The sequence below is a fragment of the Wyeomyia smithii genome, chromosome 3 (assembly GCF_029784165.1).
Source record: "Wyeomyia smithii strain HCP4-BCI-WySm-NY-G18 chromosome 3, ASM2978416v1, whole genome shotgun sequence".
Classification (NCBI taxonomy): domain Eukaryota; kingdom Metazoa; phylum Arthropoda; class Insecta; order Diptera; family Culicidae; genus Wyeomyia; species Wyeomyia smithii.
In genome coordinates this window covers 107,516,810-107,541,308 of record NC_073696.1, presented here as the reverse complement: position 1 = coordinate 107,541,308, position 24,499 = coordinate 107,516,810, and the positions used below count along the sequence as shown (strand labels likewise).

Sequence of the window (24,499 nt, the reverse complement as noted above, 5' to 3'; positions counted from 1 at the left end):
TGCAGTGTCGAAATTACGCAACACTGGCACCTACACAACGATGAAAAGTTGTATTCGAACTTTTTGAATACCCTATAGAGTTATGTTTGAAGATTTGTATTATAGTGCATTATTATAGTTATAGGTATATTGAATTATGTCTACCTAAATGCACGGTTCCTCTTAAGTGATCTATATACATTTTTATTTTTTCAAAAAATCGAAATAAATGTTACTGTTCAGATTCTCAGAGAGATTTGAGCTATAGGGAGAAAATCAGGGCAATTTGAAGAGCGTCTCATTACAGTCCTTTTATTTAAACTTGAAACTTTGTTATATAATTATCTCGGATTATGCCAGAGGCGTCGCGTGACTGGTTTCGTCACATGTGCACTTAACATTTATTTAAGTTCTTTTTTCATAGATGAAAGAAGAAAATCGAACCAATTTGTTCGATGCTTATAATTGAAGGGTTTCGTTAGTATGCTTAGGAGCCGATCCTAAACCACGTGGTCATAATTTGACCACTTTTATACCCCCCGAACCCTCCGTGGTCTTTCGTGGTCTTTTGGCCAACCCCCCCCCCCCTCCCCCTTGCAACTTCACCCGCGTGGTCTTTTCATTTGTCAAGTGCCAAAAATTCGCTTAAATTTTTAACATTTCTATTATTAAGCTTTCAGTACATTCTATACTTCTAAAATGCAAAAGCTTCATTCTTGACTTGGCGGCAACAATAAATTTTAAGTCAGAAAAAAAGACCACGTGGTCACTTCGTTAATCCTATCACCCCCGTGCGTGGTCTTTCGTGGTCTTTTGTCAACACCCCCCCCCCCCCGCCCCCCTCTTTATGACCACGTGGTTTAGGAACGGCCCCTTACTTGTGTTTATAGGTTATCATATGTTGATAATTGCATATGCCCGGATATTAGGGAATAGGGTACCTGTGCAGTGCACATGTTGCGCAGGTGGACCCGACGCCACTGGATTATGCAATAATTATTTCGGGATTGCGGAGAAACTACTCAGCTGGTATTATTCTTCATTTTTCTATTTTAATGTTCGTTATTACGTTGTGTGTCTTCGAACCAACACTTTTATTGGACAATTTTTTACTCTGCCGAATAAAAAAAAATTATAATAAAATTTTAGCGCTTCAAATTGTATTTAAAAAAACGTTCTCGTTTGCAATAAAAACGGAATACCTATAAAAATGATCGTTCACAGATACGGAACAACTCACTGAGTCTCCATCGTAAAAACCCTTCTCTATTAATCGATATTTTTATGAACAAATGTTTTTTTCGTTGTTAGAAAACTGAACTTTAATGAATTAAAAAAATGGTTACACATCCTCAAAATCCAGGATTTTCTCATTTCTCTCCAGCGTAAAGGTCTACAACCCCTTAAACTTTGAAGAACCATTTCATAGAATAAAGGTTCCCCTGGAAATGTTCTATTTTAACTGTTCGCATTAACGATAGCAAGTAAAATCTCTATATCTGCACGAAAACAAAAGTATTAGCGGCGCAATATCTATAAACCTCCCATTACGCCACTCATATCGCAGCTACTCAAAACATAGATTGAATCTCTGTAGACAAAAAAGGTTATCATTGAGGCAAAGTACCTTTATCGCTATCATCCTCTTCAATTATTCATCCTGAAAAGTACATCAGGTTCGCAATCAAACATCCTTCCAGGGATGCAAAACGTGGCGTACCGCCGTCCATAAAAAAAATTGTACCTTTTCGGCAAATTACATTTTGCCTATTTACTTCAATGGCTTTTTGGCTATTAGAACCGAGACGGAACCGGCTCGAAAAGAGAGCGAGCGGGCACATGCACACACTCATGGGCACCTTCTTCTGCCTCTTTACTTCAACTGTGAAACGAAGCAGCGATCACAGCCGTAAAAAGCAACAGGATCACGGCCGACAGTAATATAACCGTTATTAAAGGATAAAACTTCAGTAAATCATTTCGTACGAAAATCCTAAGAACATTTCATTCTCAAGAACTCGAAACCCCAGACCAGAAGCGCGGTGACGGCGAGTGTAGGCGTCCGGAACGGCGTTACAGAAGAAAAAGGACGGTTCTGAGAAGGAGAAAAAAAAACACTGTAGAAAGAATAAGATAAAAAGATATTTCAAATTTCGTCGGTAAAATTCCACCGAGAGCCGTTCAGGCTATGATTGTACTTTTCATACCTACTGGCTGGTAACTGGTTGCTCGAGTGGTTAGCTTATTATTATTGAACTCAAACAAAAGAAAAACAGGTCCTTCTAAGGATTTTGTTTGTAAAATATACCTACTAGTCTCTCGGTAACCGAATAATTGCGTTATGCGAAGATAACATTTTCATTGAGTTCCACTTGATGGTAGCGATGGAAATTACGGCCAGTGTTCTGAACTGAACTGCAGTACATCGTGACGCTAGTTTTGTCACGCTTTTCTGGCTGTGATTCAATCCAACTGCTGCTACTACTGCTGCTACAGCAGCAAGAATAACAATAATAACACGAACGACAAATCGTAGACTGTTGATCGCCGCCGCCGCCGCCGCCACAGCCGCTGCTTAGTGCACTTGGATATCGTCGATGGATGGTTATAAACGATTCCGGGTATGGCGTTGCTATCTACGCTAGGGTGGGTGCGCGGGGCCCAGTCCAAAAAGAAAGGAAGTTCGTATCGTCAAACTGCTGTTCGCTGCCACAGCAGCAGCCGCCGCCGCCGTCGTCGTTGTCGTCGACGCAGGAGTTGGGGTGGTGGGTGGGTGGCGAGAGTGTGCTCGATACATTCTTTGTTTAGTCATGGGGAAAAAGCAAAGCAGAACGCGCGTAGTGTTTTTGAACTTTGGGGCTCCCAAGTGTTGGTGTTGGTGTCTAGAATTCCCCGAGTCGGAACGGTCTCACAAATACACCGTGGTTGGTAGGTACTCTCTCTATAGTGACGGTTGGAGTATAGTGGTAACGATTCTCCCGCTTGCTAGGGGGTGCTTTGGCTTGGTTGGATTGGGTTGCGGTGTAAACAAAAAACATGACGACGCGCACATGTACGCTCATTGAAGCAAACTTTCTGTGCTCGGTGTGTGTGCGTGTGCTGCATATTCCGGGCTCATTGAGTATCCGGCACTCACGATGACGGATCGTAAATGACGGCGGTCGGCATTTCTTACCCGCCGCTTGGCATGATGCGCGCTCTTGTTTACCCTCGCATGGTTCGATGATAGCATAACGTACACAAACGAACAACGGTCCACAAAAATGAGAACGCTTTGCTGCCTGCCTGGGTACAAGAAGCCGAGTGAGCTCAGAACTTGAGTGGATAAACAGGTACTGTGTGTCATACTACACACCCCATGTTTTCTGCGCGCTCTGATGCCCGTTCGGTTGTGTTAGTGTGGATGGAACTGGCTTGGTAAGGCAGCTTTTGTTGGTTTCCAGCACATTTTATGCTCAACGGCTGCTAGTCATACTGCAGACTCGACGAGAGTAACAGTGAGTTTTGTGTGCTCGGCATCAACTATTAGCAAAATATAGCCAGTTCTTTCTCCTTGCAGTGCAAGGCTCACTCATAGAGGAGTAGAGAGAGTCCTACTGCAAATCAGAACCAGACAGAGAGGAGTTAGTCATCCACAATCAGTTTTTTGCTGCTTAGTGTCTAATAAAGCACTCCAATCCGTCAAACACGGTTCGGAATTAGCATTGAAAACGTGCTTTCGAAACGCGGTCTTTGTCGCGTCTTCGCGTGATCAAACCATATGTTTGGCGTGTTTTTCGCAATACTCATTCCGCAGTGGACCGAAAAAGTCATCGCCGACATCAAGGGCCGTGTTCATTAGTTTCTGCCTGGAGACAACCTTGAGAAGTTGTGGTGGTTAAAAGCTGCACGCTTTATTCCCGGGGCCGTTTTCGGTAGATGGCCAATGGAAAAATTCTGCGAAGAAAACTTCGTCGAAAATATGGACGATATTTAACGCAGGCAATCAGCTCTTTTAAAGTGTATTTGTGTGAAACAACGTCAGCGCGAGTAGCAAGATTCATAAGAAACGAAATAACGCACAATTTTAATACGATTCAGCCGCTGTTCGAAACTGAGATCTTCCTGATTCATGGTCCCTTTCTCGATCCGTCCTTTTTTATCTTCCTTACATTCCTTACCGCCAGCTCGGTCTGTTTCAAACGAGTGATTATCATCTTTTTCTTCCACTAGTGATTCCTCAACATCTTCCCTGCAGCCGTCCAGACCAATTCATCATTACCTCCGCTTGCTTGCGTTCCAAGTTGCATTTTTTACGCTTTTCTTTTGTTTTTCAAGCAAGCATCCTGCTCTGCAGGGCCAGGTCTGGCTCGGCTTGTTCTTTTCCCGTCTATACCCGCATGAGTGGGGAGTGCACACACAAAGGCAAAAACAGGACCACCGCAGTTCTAGCAAAGAGTTCCGAAACTTCCACAGAAGCAGAACAGCGCGTAGTTTCTAACCGTCGAAACCTTACATACGACGACTTGAATGACGCGACGCGGTTCGTTTGTATGAAAGAAAGAAAAAAAATAAAACGAAAACTCGATACGCAGTGCAATTGAAAGTAATAAAAAATATGCTGGAAGCATAAACATACAAATAAAAGTAAAAATAACTACGCACGGGAACAGCGACGAAAAAGAAGCAGGGAGTACCCCGGTCTCTTGTGCGTATGTTAGTGGATTTGTGTGTGCAGCCGAGAACGATCAAATGCGCCACAGAATCGAATGTGATGAATGAAGAAGAGTAGAAAGGGAGAAAACCATACGCATATTTTCGGAAGAAAAAGAAACCGCTTGAGTGAGGAGTTCCAGGCGGGGCTGCTAGGGTTGCGGAAAGCAACCCGGGAGGCCAAAATGGTCTCGTGTTGTCGAGCCGTGTTATTAAAGTGAATTTTTTCTTCTTTCCCTTATTTTCTAGATCAGTGAAACGAAACAAATGTAAAACCGTTTTTAAGTTGTTAAAATTTGTAGAGATGCTTAATGGTGAATACAAAAAATAATACCGAGTGATTGTTGGCAAAGGTAATAAAAAACGAAAAGTGAAACAGTGAGAGATAAAGAAAAGTTAATTGTAAAGTTGAATTGTAACAACAACAACAAAAAACTGCTTATCGCAAACCCCTCGCAAAACCAAACCGGATTCATTGATGCGTGTGCAGTAAAATGGCCTCATCTCCTACGCCATCGCTAGAATCGTTACCCGGTGCATCAAACTCGATTGGATCGTACGGTGAACCTGCAGATTATCTTTCCGATTCGCCCTTGACCACACTGAGCGGTTCTGGAACCGGATCTTCTCCCCCTGCCAGTGATAGCGCCATCTGTGACGACTACGTGACCGCGTCCAGCCTCGAGTCGGCCCAGTCAAACAGTTCTGAGTCATTGTTTCCCCGGTGCACCGGCTGCAAAAGTAAACAGTCGGATGCAGTAGCCAAGTGCATCGATTGCGTGAACTTCCTCTGCTCCAACTGTGTCACCGCACATCAGTTTATGCACTGCTTCGACGGACATTCCGTGTTTCGTATTGGAAATTCGAGTTCCAGCACAGGTTCAACGACCGGCACTACGACAACGATCGCGAACGGAGGAGTTTTGGGCGGCCTAGAGGGCAGTTTGCTAGCTAACAACATACTGAATAGCAGTAAAATGATGAATGGTTTCGAATCGGCCCCACATCGATTGACCTCGCTAAATCTCACCATCAAGGACGACACCAGCAGTCTGGTAAAGTCCATTATGAATAATGTGATAACACCACCGACATCTAACGGAACAGGGGGAGGAGGTGGAGGCGGAGGAAACTTGCCCATAACGACCGTCAATCAGCTCAACAGCCAATTATCGGCACTAAACTTCAACGGTGTTGAAATGAACAGCCAGAATAAGCCCAACTATTTCTGCAAACGTCACACCAGCGAACTTCTCAAATTTTTCTGCCGCACGTGCAGTGTCCCAGTTTGCAAGGACTGCATGCTGATGGAGCATCCGAACGGAGTGCATGAATGTGAGCACAATCCGGACTCGACTCCGAAACAGATCGAAAACCTGCTGCACACCGTCAGCGAAGTTCGTGCCAAGGCAACGGAACTACGTGCGCTGATCAAGAACGTAGAACACAACTCGCAGCGAATTCAGGTGCAATATCACAAAGCTCAGAACGAAATTACCGACACACATCAATTCTACCGCTCGATGCTCGACGAGCGAAAGGCCGAACTATTGAAGGAGCTGGAAAGTTTCTACAACACAAAGAACATGTCCCAATCGGTGCTACTAACTAAGAGCCAGGATCAGGTCGACAAGGTACTGCAGAGCTGTGAGTTTGTTGAACGCCTTAGTAAATGTGCCGGCCTAGCGGAGACAATCATGCTGCGAAAATTCATGGAAAACAAGCTATTGCTCTTCCCGAGCATCACGCAAGATCTGCAGTCATCCTACGAACTCGATTTTGTATCAAACTACCAGGCAATCCAAGTAGGCGTACGAAACACCTTTGGATACATACGATCGACCTCGGACATGACCTCGACCACAAAACAACCGCCTATAGCGCGGCCTACTTCAACTAATAACACCATCAACGGTTCGAACGGAGTAATCGGCTCTAACCTGATCATGACCAATGGCAACAGCCCGTCCAGCAGTACCGGTAGTCTTAATCTGATCCACCATCAGAATCCACTGATGGTAAACGGTGGCAACAGTAGTCACTTGATCGATCGACCTTTCCCCACCAACAATGGCAACACCGGAAACGGTATGAATATGTCCACATCGCCATCGCAAAGCTCAGGTGTCGGAGGTGGCGGCAGTGGAGGTTTGTCCTCATTCGACTCCAATATCATCTCCAAACGATTCAACAGCGCCAACAGTCTGGGACCATTTGTCGGTGAAGTTCAACCGCTCCAGCCACTGAATCCGTACGAGAAGTGGAGCAACGGTGGAACGGACATCTTCAACAACATTAACGACCAGTACACCATTCCTCTGAATCACATCCCGCAAGAATCGATGATCGATCTCAGCTCTAAACTTATGAACACGTCAATTTTCCCACCGAAGTCGCAAATCAAGCGGCAGAAAATGATTTACCACTGTAAATTCGGTGAATTCGGAGTTATGGAGGGACAATTCACTGAACCCAGCGGCGTGGCCGTGAATGCTCAAAACGACATCATCGTGGCGGATACGAACAACCATCGGATTCAAATCTTCGATAAGGAAGGCCGCTTCAAGTTTCAATTTGGCGAATGTGGCAAACGTGACGGACAGTTGCTGTACCCGAACCGAGTAGCGGTCGTTAGAACCTCCGGCGATATCATCGTAACCGAGCGATCTCCGACGCACCAAATTCAAATTTACAACCAATACGGACAGTTTGTGCGGAAGTTTGGAGCCAACATCTTACAGCATCCCCGCGGCGTTACGGTAGACAGCAAAGGCCGTATCGTGGTGGTGGAGTGCAAAGTAATGCGAGTGATCATCTTTGACCAGTCCGGTAATGTTCTGCAAAAATTTGGCTGCAGTAAACATTTGGAATTCCCGAACGGAGTGGTAGTGAACGACAAACAGGAAATCTTTATCAGCGATAACCGAGCGCACTGTGTCAAAGTTTTTAACTATGAAGGCCAGTTCCTGCGACAGATTGGTGGCGAAGGTATCACTAACTACCCGATCGGAGTGGGAATCAACGCCAGCGGGGAGATTCTTATTGCGGACAATCACAACAACTTCAATTTGACCATTTTCACCCAAGACGGTCAGCTGGTGTCGGCATTGGAGAGCAAGGTCAAACATGCCCAGTGCTTCGATGTGGCTTTGATGGACGATGGCAGCGTGGTACTGGCGAGCAAGGACTACAGATTGTACATCTACCGATACGTTCAAGTACCGCCGATCGGATTGTAAAGGGGCGAGGATCTGCGCGACAAGCAACCGCGCGGATCAATCGAATCCGATAGAAACTCTTTCGTGAAATTCAGGAAAAGTTTAACATATATGAGACGCAGTGAATGAACACATGTATAGAAAAGTCAGCAGAAAAAAAGTTTTCTTTGTCAAACGTTTCGAACTGATGTGTGAGATGAAGAGGTGCACCGCAGAAAATAAAGAAAACTAAACACTCAGAACCAACTCTAGTCCTCGCCATTATCGTCGTTCCAGCAAAGGCCGTGCGTATGCACGCGTTTATGTGTGTGTGCGTATGCGATTCCGATTACCACCGGATTCGAATCGCAACCCAAAACGAGCGAAAGGAAAATCTCCAACTGAAATACAGGTAAGTTTACCACCTTGTCTTCCATCCTGAATCGACATAAAAAAAACTAGGCTTTATCGGATCCAACCATCGTAGAAGTACCCCGCTGTTGATGGCTGTTTCAACATTTTACTTTTCTCCGTTGGCCCCTATGTTCCCTGGCGTCGTCGTCCTCATCATTATCGTTGCCATCATCTTCGCCCGGCATCTATTTTCGTACCTTTTGTGTAGCAGAGTAGTCACTGCATAGCAGCAGGCTCTATACATCCAGCTGAGATCCATCCGAAGGGCTCTAGCCGAGAGAGTTTTCAATTCCCGGTCCACCCGGTCCGGGTCCGTTTCTACCGTATTGCACTGGACTAACAGCTGAAAGAAAAATGTCCCGGTGGTAAGAGACGCCCGTTCCGTTCCCTCACACACACACGCGACACGAGCGAGTAACGATTGGTGGCTCTTTAGATTTTCCGCCCAGGTTTTGTGTTGTTAACCATTCCTTTCGGGGGGTCTCGAGGTACTCCAAAACAGTGCTGCTGCTGTTGCTGGACAAACGCAGCGGTAATGGTTATTTGTTGCGATTAAGATGAAGACTAATTTTAGTAGGTAGCCGAACAGTAATGGCTGCTCTTCGCTTTCGGAATTTGGAATATTGGGCTAAATATAGATTATAAGGTTTTGAACGTAGATGACTATTCATAGCATGGAGCAATCGTGCTACTTGTAGATGTTTTTTTTAAATGTTTTATAACCTCCTTTTATTTTGACTTTCTGTCGCTTCGCTAATACTGACAATTCCCTGTATACTTAAACCAAATCGCGATTACAATCAAAACCTTCACTGCACCTGCGTTATTTTCCCATCCACCTTCTAACAGCCGATTATGACAGCAGCGCCCTGCTTATTGCTCATTCGAGCTGTACCAATCTTGTTGAGGAAGCTTTTTGAAGGCCGAGCTTATCGCACAATCAAGCAATATGTTTTGCAAAATTATTATTAATTGGTTAGAAAACACACTGGTTGCAAAATTTTCTAGACCGTTTCAATGTAAAACATTCTGTTCGAATTTTTATGAGCGTTTCGGGGCTATCGCTGTTTTTTTGTTGGATAATCTCTCTTTCACTTTCCTACGATGTATTGTTTCCGAGACACCAAGACGAGTCGACTCTTTGTTTAAGTAATGAAAACATGACAAACTACTCTTTAACAAGGATTTAATATGTGAAGGAGATAAAGTGTGGTAATATTTCGTCAAGATTTTCGTTGCTCAGACTAAACTGAAAGATTTTTCGAATGTTACTGATGGAAAAATAAAAAAAAAAACTAGAAAAAATTAAAGATCATAGCTTTTGAACCGTTCCCATGACTTTTGGTGCCCTTAGCCGCCTCAGAAGTGCGTCTAAAGCCCGTAGAGTAATTGTTCACCGGGTTCGTCGTTTTTCTGTTTGCTTAGGTTTGCTGAAGCTTAGGAGTACCAAAATTCATAAGAACCGCTGAAAAGCTATAATCTTCTAATTTTTTAGTTTGAGCTGTAGGATTAAACCTGTGTTGACAAGTGTAGTTGTTTTTCTAATAATTTCCGCTAATTATTTTGAACCAATTCAACTAAGAAGATTACTCCACTGAGGAACTAGTAACACTCATCAGAATTCAATGAAGCATTGTGGGTGTGCAGACTTCGCTAAACGAAGCAACTTAGCATATATTTTTCAAAAATTTCTCTAGACTAACATTTGAAAAGGTCTGAAGTTTTTGAACGATGTTTTTATAATTCGGTAAAAATGACTAGAGTTGGAGAAAAGTTCTCATTTAGGTAATTGTCAAAATTTTCTTCTAGAAATATTAAAAAAAAATATTTCGAGATTAGTAAAAAAACAAAAACTAGATTGAAAAAAAAGGTTATCTCAGATCTTTTTGAACCTAAGTTTTTAAGTAGACAATTCAGTTATCTGTATTTTGAGTACTTTTAAAGAATGCAATGTTTTGCTAAAACCTTTTTTTTCGTGTATATGCAACATTTTAAACGTAAAACAGTGCTAAATATGAAAAAGTATTTGTTAGAAAAACTTTTGTCTTCTGCAGTGGGCACTATCATTTTGAAATATTCAGAAGAGCTTTAGGTGACAAAATTTTAATCGTTCTTTCATTACTATTCATTTTAAAAATAATCTTTTTGCAGTGTAGAGTATCAAATTTAATTTTTTTCCGATTCTTTTAACTGAAAAATCCAGTTGATTTCCTAGAATTCATTACTTGACAACTGTTTTTCTAACCCTTGTCATTACCGTACGTAAGAGGCAGGTAAAAGCGTGAAAAATGTTTGTTTGGTTAGAAAAACCTGAACAAATGTCAATTTAAAAAGGTTCAGAAGAGTTTTAAACAACAAAATTTTCTACCTAACTAAAGTTAAATTTTCAAGAAATCTAAGATGACTTTTTTAAAATTGCTTTTTAATTTGAAAACATTTTTTTTAGTGTAGGATCTCAAATATCCCTCATTTTCACATATTTCCAACCAGGGAAACAGGTAACAGTCAGTCAGGGCTTAATTTGACGAATGAAGAGGGTGAGAAAAACAAAATGGGTGGTAGTGTTGTCTTGATGAAAAAGCACTTTTTTCTCCGTCATATGCAGCCGTTTCACTCTGATTTCAATGCACAATGGCCGAATTTGGGATAAATTTAGATCTAGAGCTCGATAGTAATATAAAAACTTTCCTTTTCAAAGTAGGGTAGAGCGGGGCTAGTTGGTTACGGGGTAAGTTGGTCAATGGGAATATCTTCGAATCTACGTATCAAAAAAATCGTGTTATATGGGTGATACGTAGTAGATAACCAGAGAAATTAAATGACAAAATGGAGTACAGTTTTAATTAGGACGTATAATAAATACATGTTGGTGCCAAATTGGTCATTAATTCTACTTGATTTTCAAATTAAAACTTTTTGTCTAAACAAAGCTAGCCAGATTGAAATGAACATGGCTCAACGTATTATGAAAGTCATTTTCGTTAGTTTTAAGTTGTGTAAAGCAAACTTTCGCCAAAATTTTATTTCCATATATTTCAAGTAATTTTCATGTTGTGCCGTGTCTAATAAACTATAGATGAAGAAAAAAAAAGTAATTTCCATATTTAACTTATGAGGGGCTAGTTGGTCACATACTAGCGGGGCTGGTTGGTCATATGCACATCATAAATGAATTCAAGTAACCAAGTAAATTCAATTCCAGGAACAGTGCATTTCGTGATGCAAACCTAATCCAAGCGAAAACAGCATGTGTTCTGTTTAGCAAAACCATTTATTAGAAACGTTCAAACTATTTGGTAAAAGTTATCTCCATTGCATTGTCATTTTGATGAATATTTCATTGCACACTATAAATGCTTAGTCATTGATCTAAAACAACTATAACGTACACTAACGCATCGACAAATGCCTTCTACCTGATGAAAATTTCGGCGAAAGCAAGCTCTCAACAACAAAAAACTAATGTAGCTATATGTTTTGTGGTTGGTTGTGATTGCAGATGCGAATCTAGAATTTGGCTCCGGTTCTCAATTTAATCCGTATTGTCTTTTATTTGGTTCCCAACCATACTAACAACCAGAATAACACGATTTTTTTCATGCAATTATGAGTTACTTTTCTCATGGTTTGGGATTTCGGAAAGCAAACGTATAAACAAAAATCCGTATGCGGTTTAATTCCGCTGAGACGCTACAGGCTGTCGTAAATGCAGTGAGGAAGGAAAACTGAATTGTCCTTCCGAAATATAAATGGTCAATTTACCCCACACCCTGACCAACTTACCCCAGCTGAGGGGCTAGTTGGCCAATTTGACATCCACTTGAAAAACATAGAATATCCGCAAAATCATAAGCTATTCTGTACAGTTTAGATTTTTTCTAGATGCTATAGACTTAACACGATATTTCAATGGAATGAGTTTTTGTCATAATGTTTCCTACAAAAAGCTACAGAACATTTTGACCAAAAATGACCAACTAGCCCCGCTCTACCCTACATAGTTGTAAATGCTGAAGCGCCTATTTGAAATTTCTAAAAAAATAGGGTGACCCATACTACTGTTTGAATTTAACTCTGAAGTATCCAACTTTTTACCTTTGTATATGGTCGGCGTGCGACCAGACCGAGCCAAGCGTCAAACACATTGTTTTGAGTAATTAGCATTTGAAGTTTGACCACCCATAAATTAATCGTGTTTGAGCTTATCATTAATTCAATGCTAACACGTAATGAATAGGGCTTAATGAGTGTCCTGTTATCATAAATACACGAAAAATAGCAATAATTGATAAAATATTTGGCTTTCCTTTTTGACACCTATGCACTCAGTTCACTCTGGTCGAACAAAAATTTTTTAAAATGGTCTTCAGTTCGGTCTGGTCAAACGTATTTACTACAACATATCAACTTGACTATTAAACAAGCTAACTTTTCTCACTAGTCAAACGTAATACATAGATATCAACGCTGCTTTATCTCTCAGTCCAATCTGTATCAAAAATTATACAGCTGATAGACAAGCAAAGCTTTATTTCTGTTGCACTATTTCCTGGTGCCAAAGCGCACCAGTGTTTAGTGTTAAGATAGTATCAATATGAAATGCTCTGGTATTTTGAAGCGGGTATTGCCTAGTTTTATTGATTTAACGTATATTAACCCAGTCCTGACGTTTGTTACAAGAAAAAATTGAATTTTATTTGAAAAATATCAAATGAAAATAAAATGCACTTGGTTCGGTCTGGCTCAACAAGATCTTGAAAAAAAGTGATGTGCCCATTGAAACGAAGTTCGGCTCTACGAAAACCACCCTGCTGTTTATTTATCTAATTCTGATGACAGTCGCATTAACGAGCTGTCCGAAGCGAAGAAATCAGTTACTGGTTAAAATAAATCGCAAAGTTTGCTTTTAAATCACAAACAATCACTTTCGTTAGATGCCATGACTGTGTTTACGGTTCACTCTGGTCAAACGCAATTTCGTTCTTTTCACGAAGTGCTACAGAGATTTTTTATTATAACTCGCATATGAACTGTTCAAATGATTTCATTCTTTAATGGAACATAAATTATCAGTTTGTACATCCACTGGTGCTAATAACTCAATTTTAAAGAAAATGGCGCTTGGCTCGGTCTGGTCGCACGCCGACCATATAGAGAAAAAAAGTTCTATAATGTTGCAGCGCTGTTACTTTCGAACAACTTTATAGAAAAAAGTTTTTCTCAATCTTTGAAATTAGAAGATTTAGAGAAAATTGCCTTTTTCTTTTATTTGTCGTTCTTGAAACAGAAAAAAATTCTCTTGGTCTCAATTTGAAGGGCACATTTGATTGTAAATATAAAGAATTTACAAAAAATGTTAGATGTTGTATTTAAGTTAATTAAATTTCAAAATATCAAAAATATTATAATCATTTCATATTTTTCCATTTAAAAGCATACATATTAGGGTGTCCCAAAAAAACTCGATGTTGAAAAAGTCAAGGTTCTCATCCCTAAATTAAAAGATAATGTTATTTATAGCATTTTTTGTAGAACATTTCGACCTTCTAAAGAATTGTTTTCAGGTTGCCCAAGTGTGATTTATGAAAAAATGACTTTTTAGGCTACAAACTCATTCTTTTGCACTTTTTTCAATTCTGTTCGATTCCTAAGTATTTCCATATATTTTTTTTTTAATTTTTGTGGGGTTGTTTTTGAATACTTTGCATGGTTCAGTTCAGCATTGCGTCCAGTTATTTGACTCCCAGAGTCCATTAAACATCACAAAAAAAATTAATTTTTCTAATAATTTTTAGATGAAACCCTTAGATAAAATAAGATATCAAGGATTTTTTTTTCATGCAAATCATCGTTTTGAATCCTGCTTTGCAATAAAAATTTCAGTTCTTTATCAAAAATTTTTTTTATATGTGTTTTGAAGGGTTTTATCTAAAAATTTTGAGAAAAATTCACTTTATTTACTTTCAATGGGCTCTGTGAGTCAAATAAATGAATGCGATGATGAACTAAACCATGCAAAATATTCAAAAACAACCCTACAAAAATTAAAAAAATATGGAAAAATGTAGGAATCGAACAGATTTGGAAGAAGTGCAAAAGAGTTTTGTATCTTGAGAAAGTCATTTTTTCATATATCACGTTTGAGCAACCTGAAAACATTTTTTTAGAAAGTCGAAATGTTCTACAAAAATGCTATAAATAACATTATCTTTTAATTTAGGGCTGAGCACCTGAACTTTTTCAACATCGATTTTCTTGGGACAGCCTAATACATATATGACTTCTCGATATTTTTCCTTGAAAAAAATATGTCCAATTAACCGTTTTTTATGGTCACCCTGCTTTGGAACTGGTAATCTAAAGTTCTTTAATTGTGCTCAAATTTTTACGTGTGAATCTTCCTCGAAAATAATCCATTTCAAAATGATCTAAGAGTTTTGAACAGCGAAATTGTCTATCGAAAAAACTTAAGTTTCAAGAACCCTTAGATGACTTGTTTTTTAATCGCGTTTTGCTTTTTAACATTTTTTTTTTTCGGTGTAGGATTTCAAATATCCCACATTTTCACACATTTTCAACCAGGAAAACGAACGATAGTCACTCGGGTCTAAATTTGACGAATAAGAAGGGTAAGAAAGGTAAATTGAGTGGAAGCGTTGTCTTGGTGAAAGAGCACTTTTTCTTCGACATATCCCAAGTAACAAAACGGGTTTTATCAAAGTTTTATAGCGTTGTTTTGGCTTTATTGAGCGCTATAACACTTTAATAAAACCAATATTGTTACTAGGGATGTTGCCGTTTCATTTTGATTGCAATGCACAATGGGTCGAATTTAGGAGAAATTTGGATCTAGAGCTCAAGAGCAATATTCCATAGAAAAACTCTCTTCTCCATAGTAGGTATATACGATGAAGCGCTCATTCAAAAGTCTTCAAAAATTATGATGACCTAAATTTTCGTTGAAATGAAGTATCTAACATTTTTTTCTTTTAGATAGAGTTAAAAATGTTCTACAGTGTTGTATTCTGTTACTTCTGAACAACTTTGTAGAAAAAAAGTTTTATTTCCTCTTTAAAAATAATCGATTTAGGGTAATCACTCCTAAATTCAGTACCTATATTCATCTCATCACGACTTTTTGATCAATTTACTGTCAAATTTTACTCAATTTTCAACGTAAAACTTTCAACCACCTTACAAAATCGAGAAGCAAATAGATTTACTTTCAAAATTTGTAGAAATTTGACGGTAGATTGAGGAAATAAAATGAATATAGGTGCACCTAGCTGTTGAGATAAATAATGGAGCGATTACCCTATATTGCAAATAAAAAACGCTAGTAATTGCTCTAATTTTTTCATTTCAATTTTCACATCAAAACTGTCTTCAAACGACTTTTAGGGCTTTTTAGGCAAACGATTTGCAATGCTGATATCTTAATTTCACTGAAAGTTACTGATGTTTTTCATCATAAAATTGTTTTTCTCATTTGTTTGAGTCGTTTTTTTTTACGCTTAATAAAAAATATATCTTTTGGTCCCAATTTGAAGGGCATATTTGACTCCATATAGGGGAAAATTGAAAAAAAGGTGCATTTCATACCTGGATAAATTCAATTTCATATTTCTTGCATTTAAAAGCATACAAGTTCGACTTCTCGGAATTTTGCTTAAATCTAGAAATAATAACCTTCGATTTGATTTAAAAAGTTCAAAAATCGATCAACCGGATTAAAAAGTTGTAAAATTATGAAAATAAAATTTATCGAATGAAATTGTCCTTATGGTCACCCCGTTCCGGAATTGGTCACCCAGAGTGCTCCAATTGTGCTCAAAACTTTACCGGTTGATCTTCGTCAAAAATAATCAAGCACGTATTTTTTTTTGTAGGGTTGTTACGGCAGGTTGAGAGGGAGTTATCTAAACCAACAACTGTTCATGTATCAAAACGGGATTATAAAAACAGTGCTTTGTCGCGCTCACATTACTGACTCTAACTACGGGTTACGTTGCAGTAGAGATTCGAGTGCAGGAGAAAATTGAAGGGAGATAATAGGAGAGAACGACGCAAAAGATGTGTTTTCCTGCTATCATTTGCGATACCGCTTACCGTGCAACGCACAAAGCATTGCGTTGTTCAGTCAATGGTCAATTCGAGAACAATAACCGTTGCATAGTTTGAGATAGTATATTTTACCGACATTCCCTTGTTGTAATTAAGTGCTGATGCTAGACACCTTGTTTCTCGTGAGAGAAACAATGACGGCCACATGGTAGCGAACCAACGTAGCCAACAAAAAAAGAGTAGCGCTGAGGTTTTTCTCTCTAAGTAACAGGAATAAATTTTTTTTATAATTTCTATTTTTTTATCGGTTAAAAAGCGAAATTTTACCGCTTTGAGGCTCCTTTTTCCGAACTTCGATTGAGTTGAAATTTTGCATGAGGACTTTTTTCGAGAAGACGAAGTTTTTGAACCCTACTGCTAAACATCAAGTCAAGTCAAATCAAATTTTTCTTGTTCATTCAATTGACACTCTTATAAACAGTAATGCAGAACCCTAATATTGAAAAAAATGGAGATCAACGGCTCTAGGAGCAGGGATTAAAAAAAAACCCACTCTGTTTTTTGGCGACTCTTGTTTTATATAAGTTCTATTAACCAAAATAGTTATTGAGCTATGCTTGACTTACTATTGTCCATCTTAGAATTTAATTGAACCTGTTTTATATCGTGAAAGTTAAGTTGAGATACTCAGAAACGATTTTTGTCTTGTTACGCTACTGGGCCGTACATTAGTACTTTATTTTTTAGCCATGGAAAATTTGTGGAAGTAGAAAGCAAAGCTTGATTTTCATGACTGCAGTTGGTATTATGCGCTTGGCATTGTTAACTCCATGACAAGCCAGGCGATTAATTGTATTGAATTTCACCTGAGGTGCGATTTTATTCACGTTAGCTACGGATTTGTTTCACTTCACAGATTTGTCTGTAAACGCAGATTTTTTTTTTCCGTGTGCAGATTTGTATTGATTCGCAGATTTTCAATAGCTTCTGCAGATTTTTGTCAAAGTCTCCTTATATTTACGCAGACTTTCTCAAAATGTGTGCAGATTTTTGCAGACTATTGCATGCGCTAGCATCTTTTTCAGATTTTAGGCAGTTTTTTTTTCGTTTTTCCGAGCAGTTGCAGACATTCTTTAAAAACGTCTGGCATCTCTGGTACAGTGTTCGAATGAATCCTTAGAATCTACGGAGTTGCACTAAACAGTTCTGGCATCTCTTGTACAGTGTGCGGGAAGCCTAAATCTCTGATATTGCCTTCTAAACCTACGGTATTTGGTTTTACTGCTGAAGTTCAGTCTGACCTCATAAAAAAGCGGATATTCTCCGTTTGGTGAAAAGTACGCTTAGTGCTTTGCGGGTATTCTTTACCCACTCCTTTTATTGGACACATTTGGATCCATCTTGTGACACATTTGGATCCATCTTGTTGCAGAACTGTCAACTGTTTCATTCAGGAGAGGCGCGTAGCTAGATTCAGAGGTAGTGCTATCAGAAGCTCCCTAAATATCAAGAAAAGCGCATATTGCTGTTTCTTTATATTTTAGCGATTTTTGATCTACTACTTACTACTACACTGTACAGAGTGGAGGGAATTGCGATTCTTAGCTTTTGTTAGACAATTTAGAAGCACAGAAAAATTTAATTGTTTTTGGCGAGTAAAAAAACGACTTTTCTGTCTCTAGTTATGATTGATCTAACAAATGAAAAATCAATCAGATTACACAATGTCAGAATGCACTATTTATATCGTAAGTTAGGATATAATTTGTTTATTATTCATGCATAAACTGTCAATAACTCAAACTACGCAAGTTATTTTTGGAACGACCTATGCTTGATAATCCAGAAGAAAAACGAACGCGACTAGAAAAAACACACTAAGAGAAAAACCGCCCAGATGGAGAACCAACGTAAGCCAAACTCGTTTCCGGGTTTCATGGTACCGCGCCGACACGAGCTTCATCACACCCCGCCTCTCCGAATGCAAAACATGTATCATTCCAGCCAATCTAGACCGGAAAAAATAATTCCCTTTGCAAACTGCGGTAGTACACCGAAGTACACGTTTCAAGACGACACTTCTTTTTTGCGCTGGACGCTAGTTTGTCGGACGGGCAAAACGCGAGTGGGTCGAAGTGCGGCGAAGCAATTGGTGTTGCAAATTATGACACGTACCAAAAAGATTATGGGCAGTTCTTTTTTCGTCTGATTGCTTCCTCTCCACTCTTTTCAGTTTTTTTTTTCAATCATTTTATACAATTTGAATTGACTAGTTGGTACTTGTAGCAAACGGAACGCAGCTTGCAATCAAGAACAACGTACATGCGTGTGATTGATTCTATGTAAATCACAAGTTGTTTCATGTTGTACAACAAAAATTATTCGTTCAGAATTCATAGCACATTTTGTCCTGTAGGTGATTAAATTCAGGAAACCCACTTCTCGGACAGGTGTATGAATATGGTGTGACTCGTTCCAAAAATAGTACGCTAGAATGTTCTTCATTTGCACGTTTATCGCAAATCGCAAAACCACTCCTACGCGGAGGTGGGAGGCACCGACTGGTGGTGCTCCAGTAGCAAGCTCACAGATAGGATTTCACCTCCGACGCAATTGACGCAAATTTTAATTTGCCCAGCGGCCAATTCAATTAGGGCAGACTTCGGACCGGCCGGAGAGGACTTTTGTCGCCTTCCGGCTGAAAATCCAGCTGCTCGAATAGTGTGCGGTAAGGATTTGGCATCGTCCGGTCGAATGTCTGTTTCGCCGGCAGCGCAAGAAAGTTAGTACGCTCGTTAACACAGGCTAAAATTGATTTCGTTACTAGTCTGGCAGGTGAATCGTTAGGGAGATTAAAATGCCTGAAAGTAGGAACGCCAATTTGCTTCATTCATTGCGGAAAAAAGGACTCGAAAGAGAGCCTTCCAGTTTTTGCAACTTCTTTTGCATCACTTTGATGTATTTTTCAGCAGGGTTTGACCTTTCAAAAAGGTGGCGAAAAAATCCGTGTTGAAAGTTATAAGACAAATTGACTTTAGGTCTTTCATTACGTGCGTTCATCATCTTCCCAGTTCGTCATATTTGTTGGTGTAACGAGAGATAACTGGAAATACCCCCCAAACCCAACTGACGTCAGAACAAAATTTCGAACGCACAACCTTTCGCTCGTTGAGCAAACACTGTCACCTCGCAACACAGCAGAACCGATTCCGTCCTTCTTAATCTCAAAACATTACTCAGGCAAACATCCCCACCAGGCCAGGCGCGCGTGTTCTGTTTCCCTCTACGTAATGAGCGTCAGTCATGGACGTGTCCCAATCGACATTCGCACAGAGCAGCAGCAGTGCAGGAAACGAAGGACGTGCCGTACGTTTGGCGACAGTTGCAGAAAATGTCATCAATTACGCTTCCCCCCCTTCACGTCGTCACCACCGACTCCACCCCGGCAGTCGAATGGTCGTTGTGTACGTTCGGCAATGATGTTAAATTAAAAGACTTTGTCAGCCACCGCTCCGCCACGACCCGGAATTATTCACTTAATTTGCCAGGCGACACTAGAACCGCTAGAACCGTCAGTACGGAAGGGATGAAGCGTAATTAGAATCTGGGCCACGTCAAACCGGCCAGGGCTGAGAATAGAGCCTACTGGTAGCAGCGCGCTTCAAACACGACTAGGTGCAGAACCACAGTTGACAAAGATTGATTAGATTTGGCCCGCCCGAGTGCCCGAACCGAGCAGTTCAAATAAAATTCTTAATGTCAAACTTAATCGATTTACGTTCCGCACTGGAAACATGGTGGGGAAAGGGGGTAGACCAAAAGAGAAATCTTCAAACTCTGGCACCGATTTCATTCAGTTACGGGAGGCCAATAACCCAACAGACCCCGGAATCGATTTAGTTTCCGTACGGATCCATTAGTAGGAAACGCTCTAGGTAACACCCGAACAACAGTCCAGATAGTAGATAAGAGCCGTTTCTTCGCTTTGTTCGAAGTTATAAGCCCGGTTATAAGCGATAGCAATGAAGGTTTGACGGAACTGTGTGTGACTGCCGCGGCTCGCTCGGGGTAGGGTGTAAATATTGACAAAATATTACGTTGACGATAGCGCGCGAGGTGACGCATTCAAATCGATGATTGTGTGAACTACTAGCGGATATAGGCGCCCAGGTGCCCACCCAGAGGCGATACAGGTTCGTGGTGACAATGATCGCTTCGATTAAGCCGTCGTCAAGTCTACATCTAGCCGCAGCTGCTCTGCGCTTCTCCTACCTTGGGCTGGGTGGAACGATGCGGCAGATGGCTTCCAAGCTAATGGTTTTTCTAGGCGAGGGAGACAACGGTAACTGGCGGCTGACACTGTTGCATGCATGTGTGTAGTATTTTTTTATAATCACTTAAAAGTGTGTAGCTAGAGTTTGTCACCGCAGAGAATCGCGCTGTTCGACGTGTGGCTCAATGTCATTGCGAATCCGCCGCGCCGGTCTGCTCGGGAGGGATGAAGAGTTTATTATCTACGCTTTTGAGTGCTGCTCTATAGCCCGCCTGAAAGGCTAATGTGACCCGATTAGCGCGCTGTTGGAGACTGACAAAGAAAATGTAGTATACTGCGTGTTACTTTGTCTTGATTAGTTATTGATTGTTGGTTCACACAGAAATCAGTGCCGGAGACTACTCATTAGTAGTCCACTACAACTCAATTTGGGTAATATAAAGCGGCATTTTGTCATATAAAACTAATGCCTTGTCCAATAAACCATTCGTTACGTTGCGACAAACTCGTCGTGCGTCGGGACGAAGTGACCGCATCCTTGATATTATACAATCCGTTTTCCTAATAGATTGTTGGTTGGAATTGAATTTTATAGGTGACACAAAAGTAATTTCCTGCATATCTGTGTAGTTTTAATTTAAAATCGCCAGTTTAGACTTTGCCACTATAAAACAGACCAAAAGCAAATAAGTTGCGTTCAATACTGCAGTCAAAATAAAATCAAATAAATTAGGAACTTTTTTGTATAAAGCATTTATGCAGTAAATAGCATTTAAAATGTTTCGTTGCAATTCGTTTAGCATACCGTACTGCACACGCACATTTCGTCACTTCTTGCATGATAGATATCATGCAATAACGGTTATTCTAACACAGGATGCCATTTTGTAAAATAACTAAAAAAATCAATAATAATAATGGTACATTTTTGCATTTGTTTTCTGTTACTCTCATATTTATGCCATTGTTAGTATCTGTAACGAGTAACTACTGTTTTAGAATGATATGGGGATTTAAGTCTTTCCAATTTCTGCATGGATAAGTTGAATATGATAAATTTTAATGCAGAAAATGATCAATTTTAATTCAGCACAGCCCATTGTAATCATTGTAAACCATTTTGTAAACAGAGAAAAAATATATTCAATTGTTTTTAAGCAAGTTGTTTGGTCCAACAATGATTTTAACCATGTTAATACCTAGTATGAATTCTAAATTCCAATATGGAGAACTCGTGAGGGTATAAAAAATAATGAAAACACTGATTCACTAAGGGCCCATTAAAGACCTAGTTCAAATTGATGTGTTGCTTATTTTGTGTCAATTACCTGTTGTTCGTGTATGCGTAAAATTAGGGAAAATAACCTGCAGTGTACCACCCGTCAGATTAACTCATTTTCTCTTAACATAAATAGGAAATCATAAATGTTTGTGATGCAAATTGGCTGGATAAGATGTTTCCAGATGGAACTTTTCCTAAAACCTCTTGAATTTTCGTTTAAATTCAGTTAATCTGGCGGGTGGTCCACTAAAGGAAAAAGATCCACTAAAGGTTGATCAAAGGCAGACAGTGTGTGCAGCTGGGGGAGTGAAAAATAAATGAACTGAAAATATGATACAGACTTGGAAAAATATACCGCAACCAGACAGGACTTGAACCCGCAGTCTCCTTGTCTCCGGCATGGTGTTTTGGCCAAAGGGTAATTTAACCTAAATATTGGTGAGAAAAATGGGGAAAACTAATCACTATGCGATCCAGAACCACACAGAACATCTCAAACTAAAATCGCTCGTTTTTAAGAAGCTGTTGAATTTCTTGCATGTATGAATCTAACTATGAATGAATGTGTTGCATTGTTTTTTATAATTATGGTACATAGTTTATGGTCATTTTGGTTGATCTACCTTCTCTGCGCCGAACCCCTCTAAATAAAACTTCCAACTGTACAAAATGATCTAGGGTAAACTAACCTATAGTGGACCCTTTAACTTTTGTACTCTGTAGTGGACCACCCGTGAGATTACCTCAATCTCTCTTAACATAAATCGAAATTTATGAATGTTTGTGATGCAGAGTGGTTAGACATGATGTTTTCCGATGGAAGTTTCCTGAAAATCCCTCGAGTCTTTGCATAAAATGAGTTAATCTGGCGGGTGGTCCACTGTAGAAAAAAGGTCCACTATAGATTAATTTACCCTATTCTAAAGTGCCAAATGGGAAAATTTGACCTACGAATTTCTTCAGGAAGTCGTGCTTCAAAATGGCGACAGTTTTACGGTAAAAAATTGAAATTGTAAAAAGAATTTTCCAAAAGGGATTTTTATGCCAAATGGGGTAAATTAACCTATAGTGAACCACTTCACTTTAGTAACCTATAGTGAACCATTCGTCCGATTAACTCAATTTCTCTTAACATACATCGGAACTTATAATTGTTTGTGATGCATATTGTCTGGAAAAGATGTTTTTCGATGGAAGTTTTCTGAAAATTCCTCGAGTTTTAACATAAATTAAGTTAACCTGGCGGGTGGTCCACTAGAGGAAAGGGGTCCACTATACGCTAATTTACCCTGTTAAAAAATGCATTAAAAACCCTCCTAGAAAGCAGAGTGGAAATATTTAAAAATACATTTACAGCTATTTCAAATTAAAGATTCAATAATATTTGGATAAATTAACCTATAGTGAACCCTTTTAATTTATTTCCTACTGTGGACCACCAAGATGAACTCAACTTCTCTCCACAGAAATTGGAACTTATGAATGATTGTGATGCAGATAGATTGGATAAGATGTTTCCCGATGATAGTTTTCTGAAAATTGACCTTTAGTGGATCATTCTCCTATGGTGGACCACTCCCCAAGTTAATTAAATGTACTCGAGGGATTTTCAGAAAACTTCCATCGGGAAACATTTTCTCCAGCCAATCTGCTACACAAACATTTATAAGCCCTAATAATGTTAAGAGGAATAAAGTTCATCTGACGAGTGCACTCGAGTAGTCCACTATAGGATAATGAAATAAAGCGGTCCACTATAGGTTAATTTACCCTATTAGGTAAAAGGCTTCGTATGTTAGTCAAATATTCGAATACTGCTTCAAGAATTTAAAGAATTCTGGTTGCATACATCAAAATTATTCAATACACCTACTAAGGGGTCTATTACTAGCATATGAATCCTATATGCGCATGATTACTATGTATGTTCAAAAAATTTGTTAGGCCAATCAAAGAATAAATCCACTAATTTTTTTTTCTGCAGGGTTATTTTATGGTCTTTTTTGCATATTTTGTACACCGATTTTTGGATGTAGGGTAAAACTACTTTGAGTTGACCACGTCCTCTAATGGACCACTGGTCTGGTTAGCACAATTTTTTTTTTATTAATTTCCAATTAACTACGTCTTTGCTGACAACAACACTTCTCTAAAGTGCACGATCAGAAAGTTAGACTTTGCAGTGCCTCCAGTGACGGAGTTCCGAACTAAAACTCATTTTCATTCTTTAAGGTTTTTTATTTCTTCTTGAAATAGTATGTCAAATGACCAGTATTTAAAGAGTAAACAAAACAATGTTTGGCCAATAGCTCGGTCTGCGTGGAAGCTGTTTTTCGTGTCTTCTTCAAAGTTGTGGGTTTTAATGATATACAAATGTATGCTAGACATTGTTGCCTCCTAGATGCTACAGTTTTGTAGGAACTAAAAAATATTGAATTTTATCGTGTAGTCTGATATAAAACGGTATATCTCCAAAATAGGAGAAGTTCGAAGAAAAATGTATTCAGCAAAGTTTTTTTTTTTTTTGACAATACTATCTACAACTTTGCTGAAGGCACCATTTCTCTAAAGTGTGAGACTGAAAAGTTAGATTTCGCA

At 39.4% G+C, this 24,499-nt stretch overlaps 2 protein-coding genes across 6 annotated transcripts in view; both read left to right on the top strand.

The window, feature by feature from the left end:
- The window catches only part of LOC129730598 (protein disks lost), a 590,739-nt gene that overhangs the window by 258,097 nt on the left and 308,143 nt on the right, over positions 1 to 24,499 (top strand). The gene's annotated exons all lie outside the window — the stretch shown is intronic.
- LOC129730599 (brain tumor protein) overlaps positions 1 to 24,499 on the top strand; it is a 283,342-nt gene that overhangs the window by 247,933 nt on the left and 10,910 nt on the right. The window contains exons 1-3 of one of the 5 annotated variants that reach the window (XM_055690053.1): positions 3,462 to 3,476; positions 3,539 to 3,602; positions 4,921 to 8,280. In XM_055690053.1, the coding sequence (XP_055546028.1) occupies positions 5,166 to 7,910 (2,745 nt within the window). In that variant the 5' untranslated portion in view covers positions 3,462 to 3,476; positions 3,539 to 3,602; positions 4,921 to 5,165 and the 3' untranslated portion in view covers positions 7,911 to 8,280. Of the gene's footprint in view, positions 1 to 3,451; positions 3,603 to 4,587; positions 8,281 to 24,499 lie in introns of those variants that run through there. The other 4 variants (XM_055690055.1, XM_055690052.1, XM_055690051.1 and 1 more) reach the window with 4 other exon arrangements.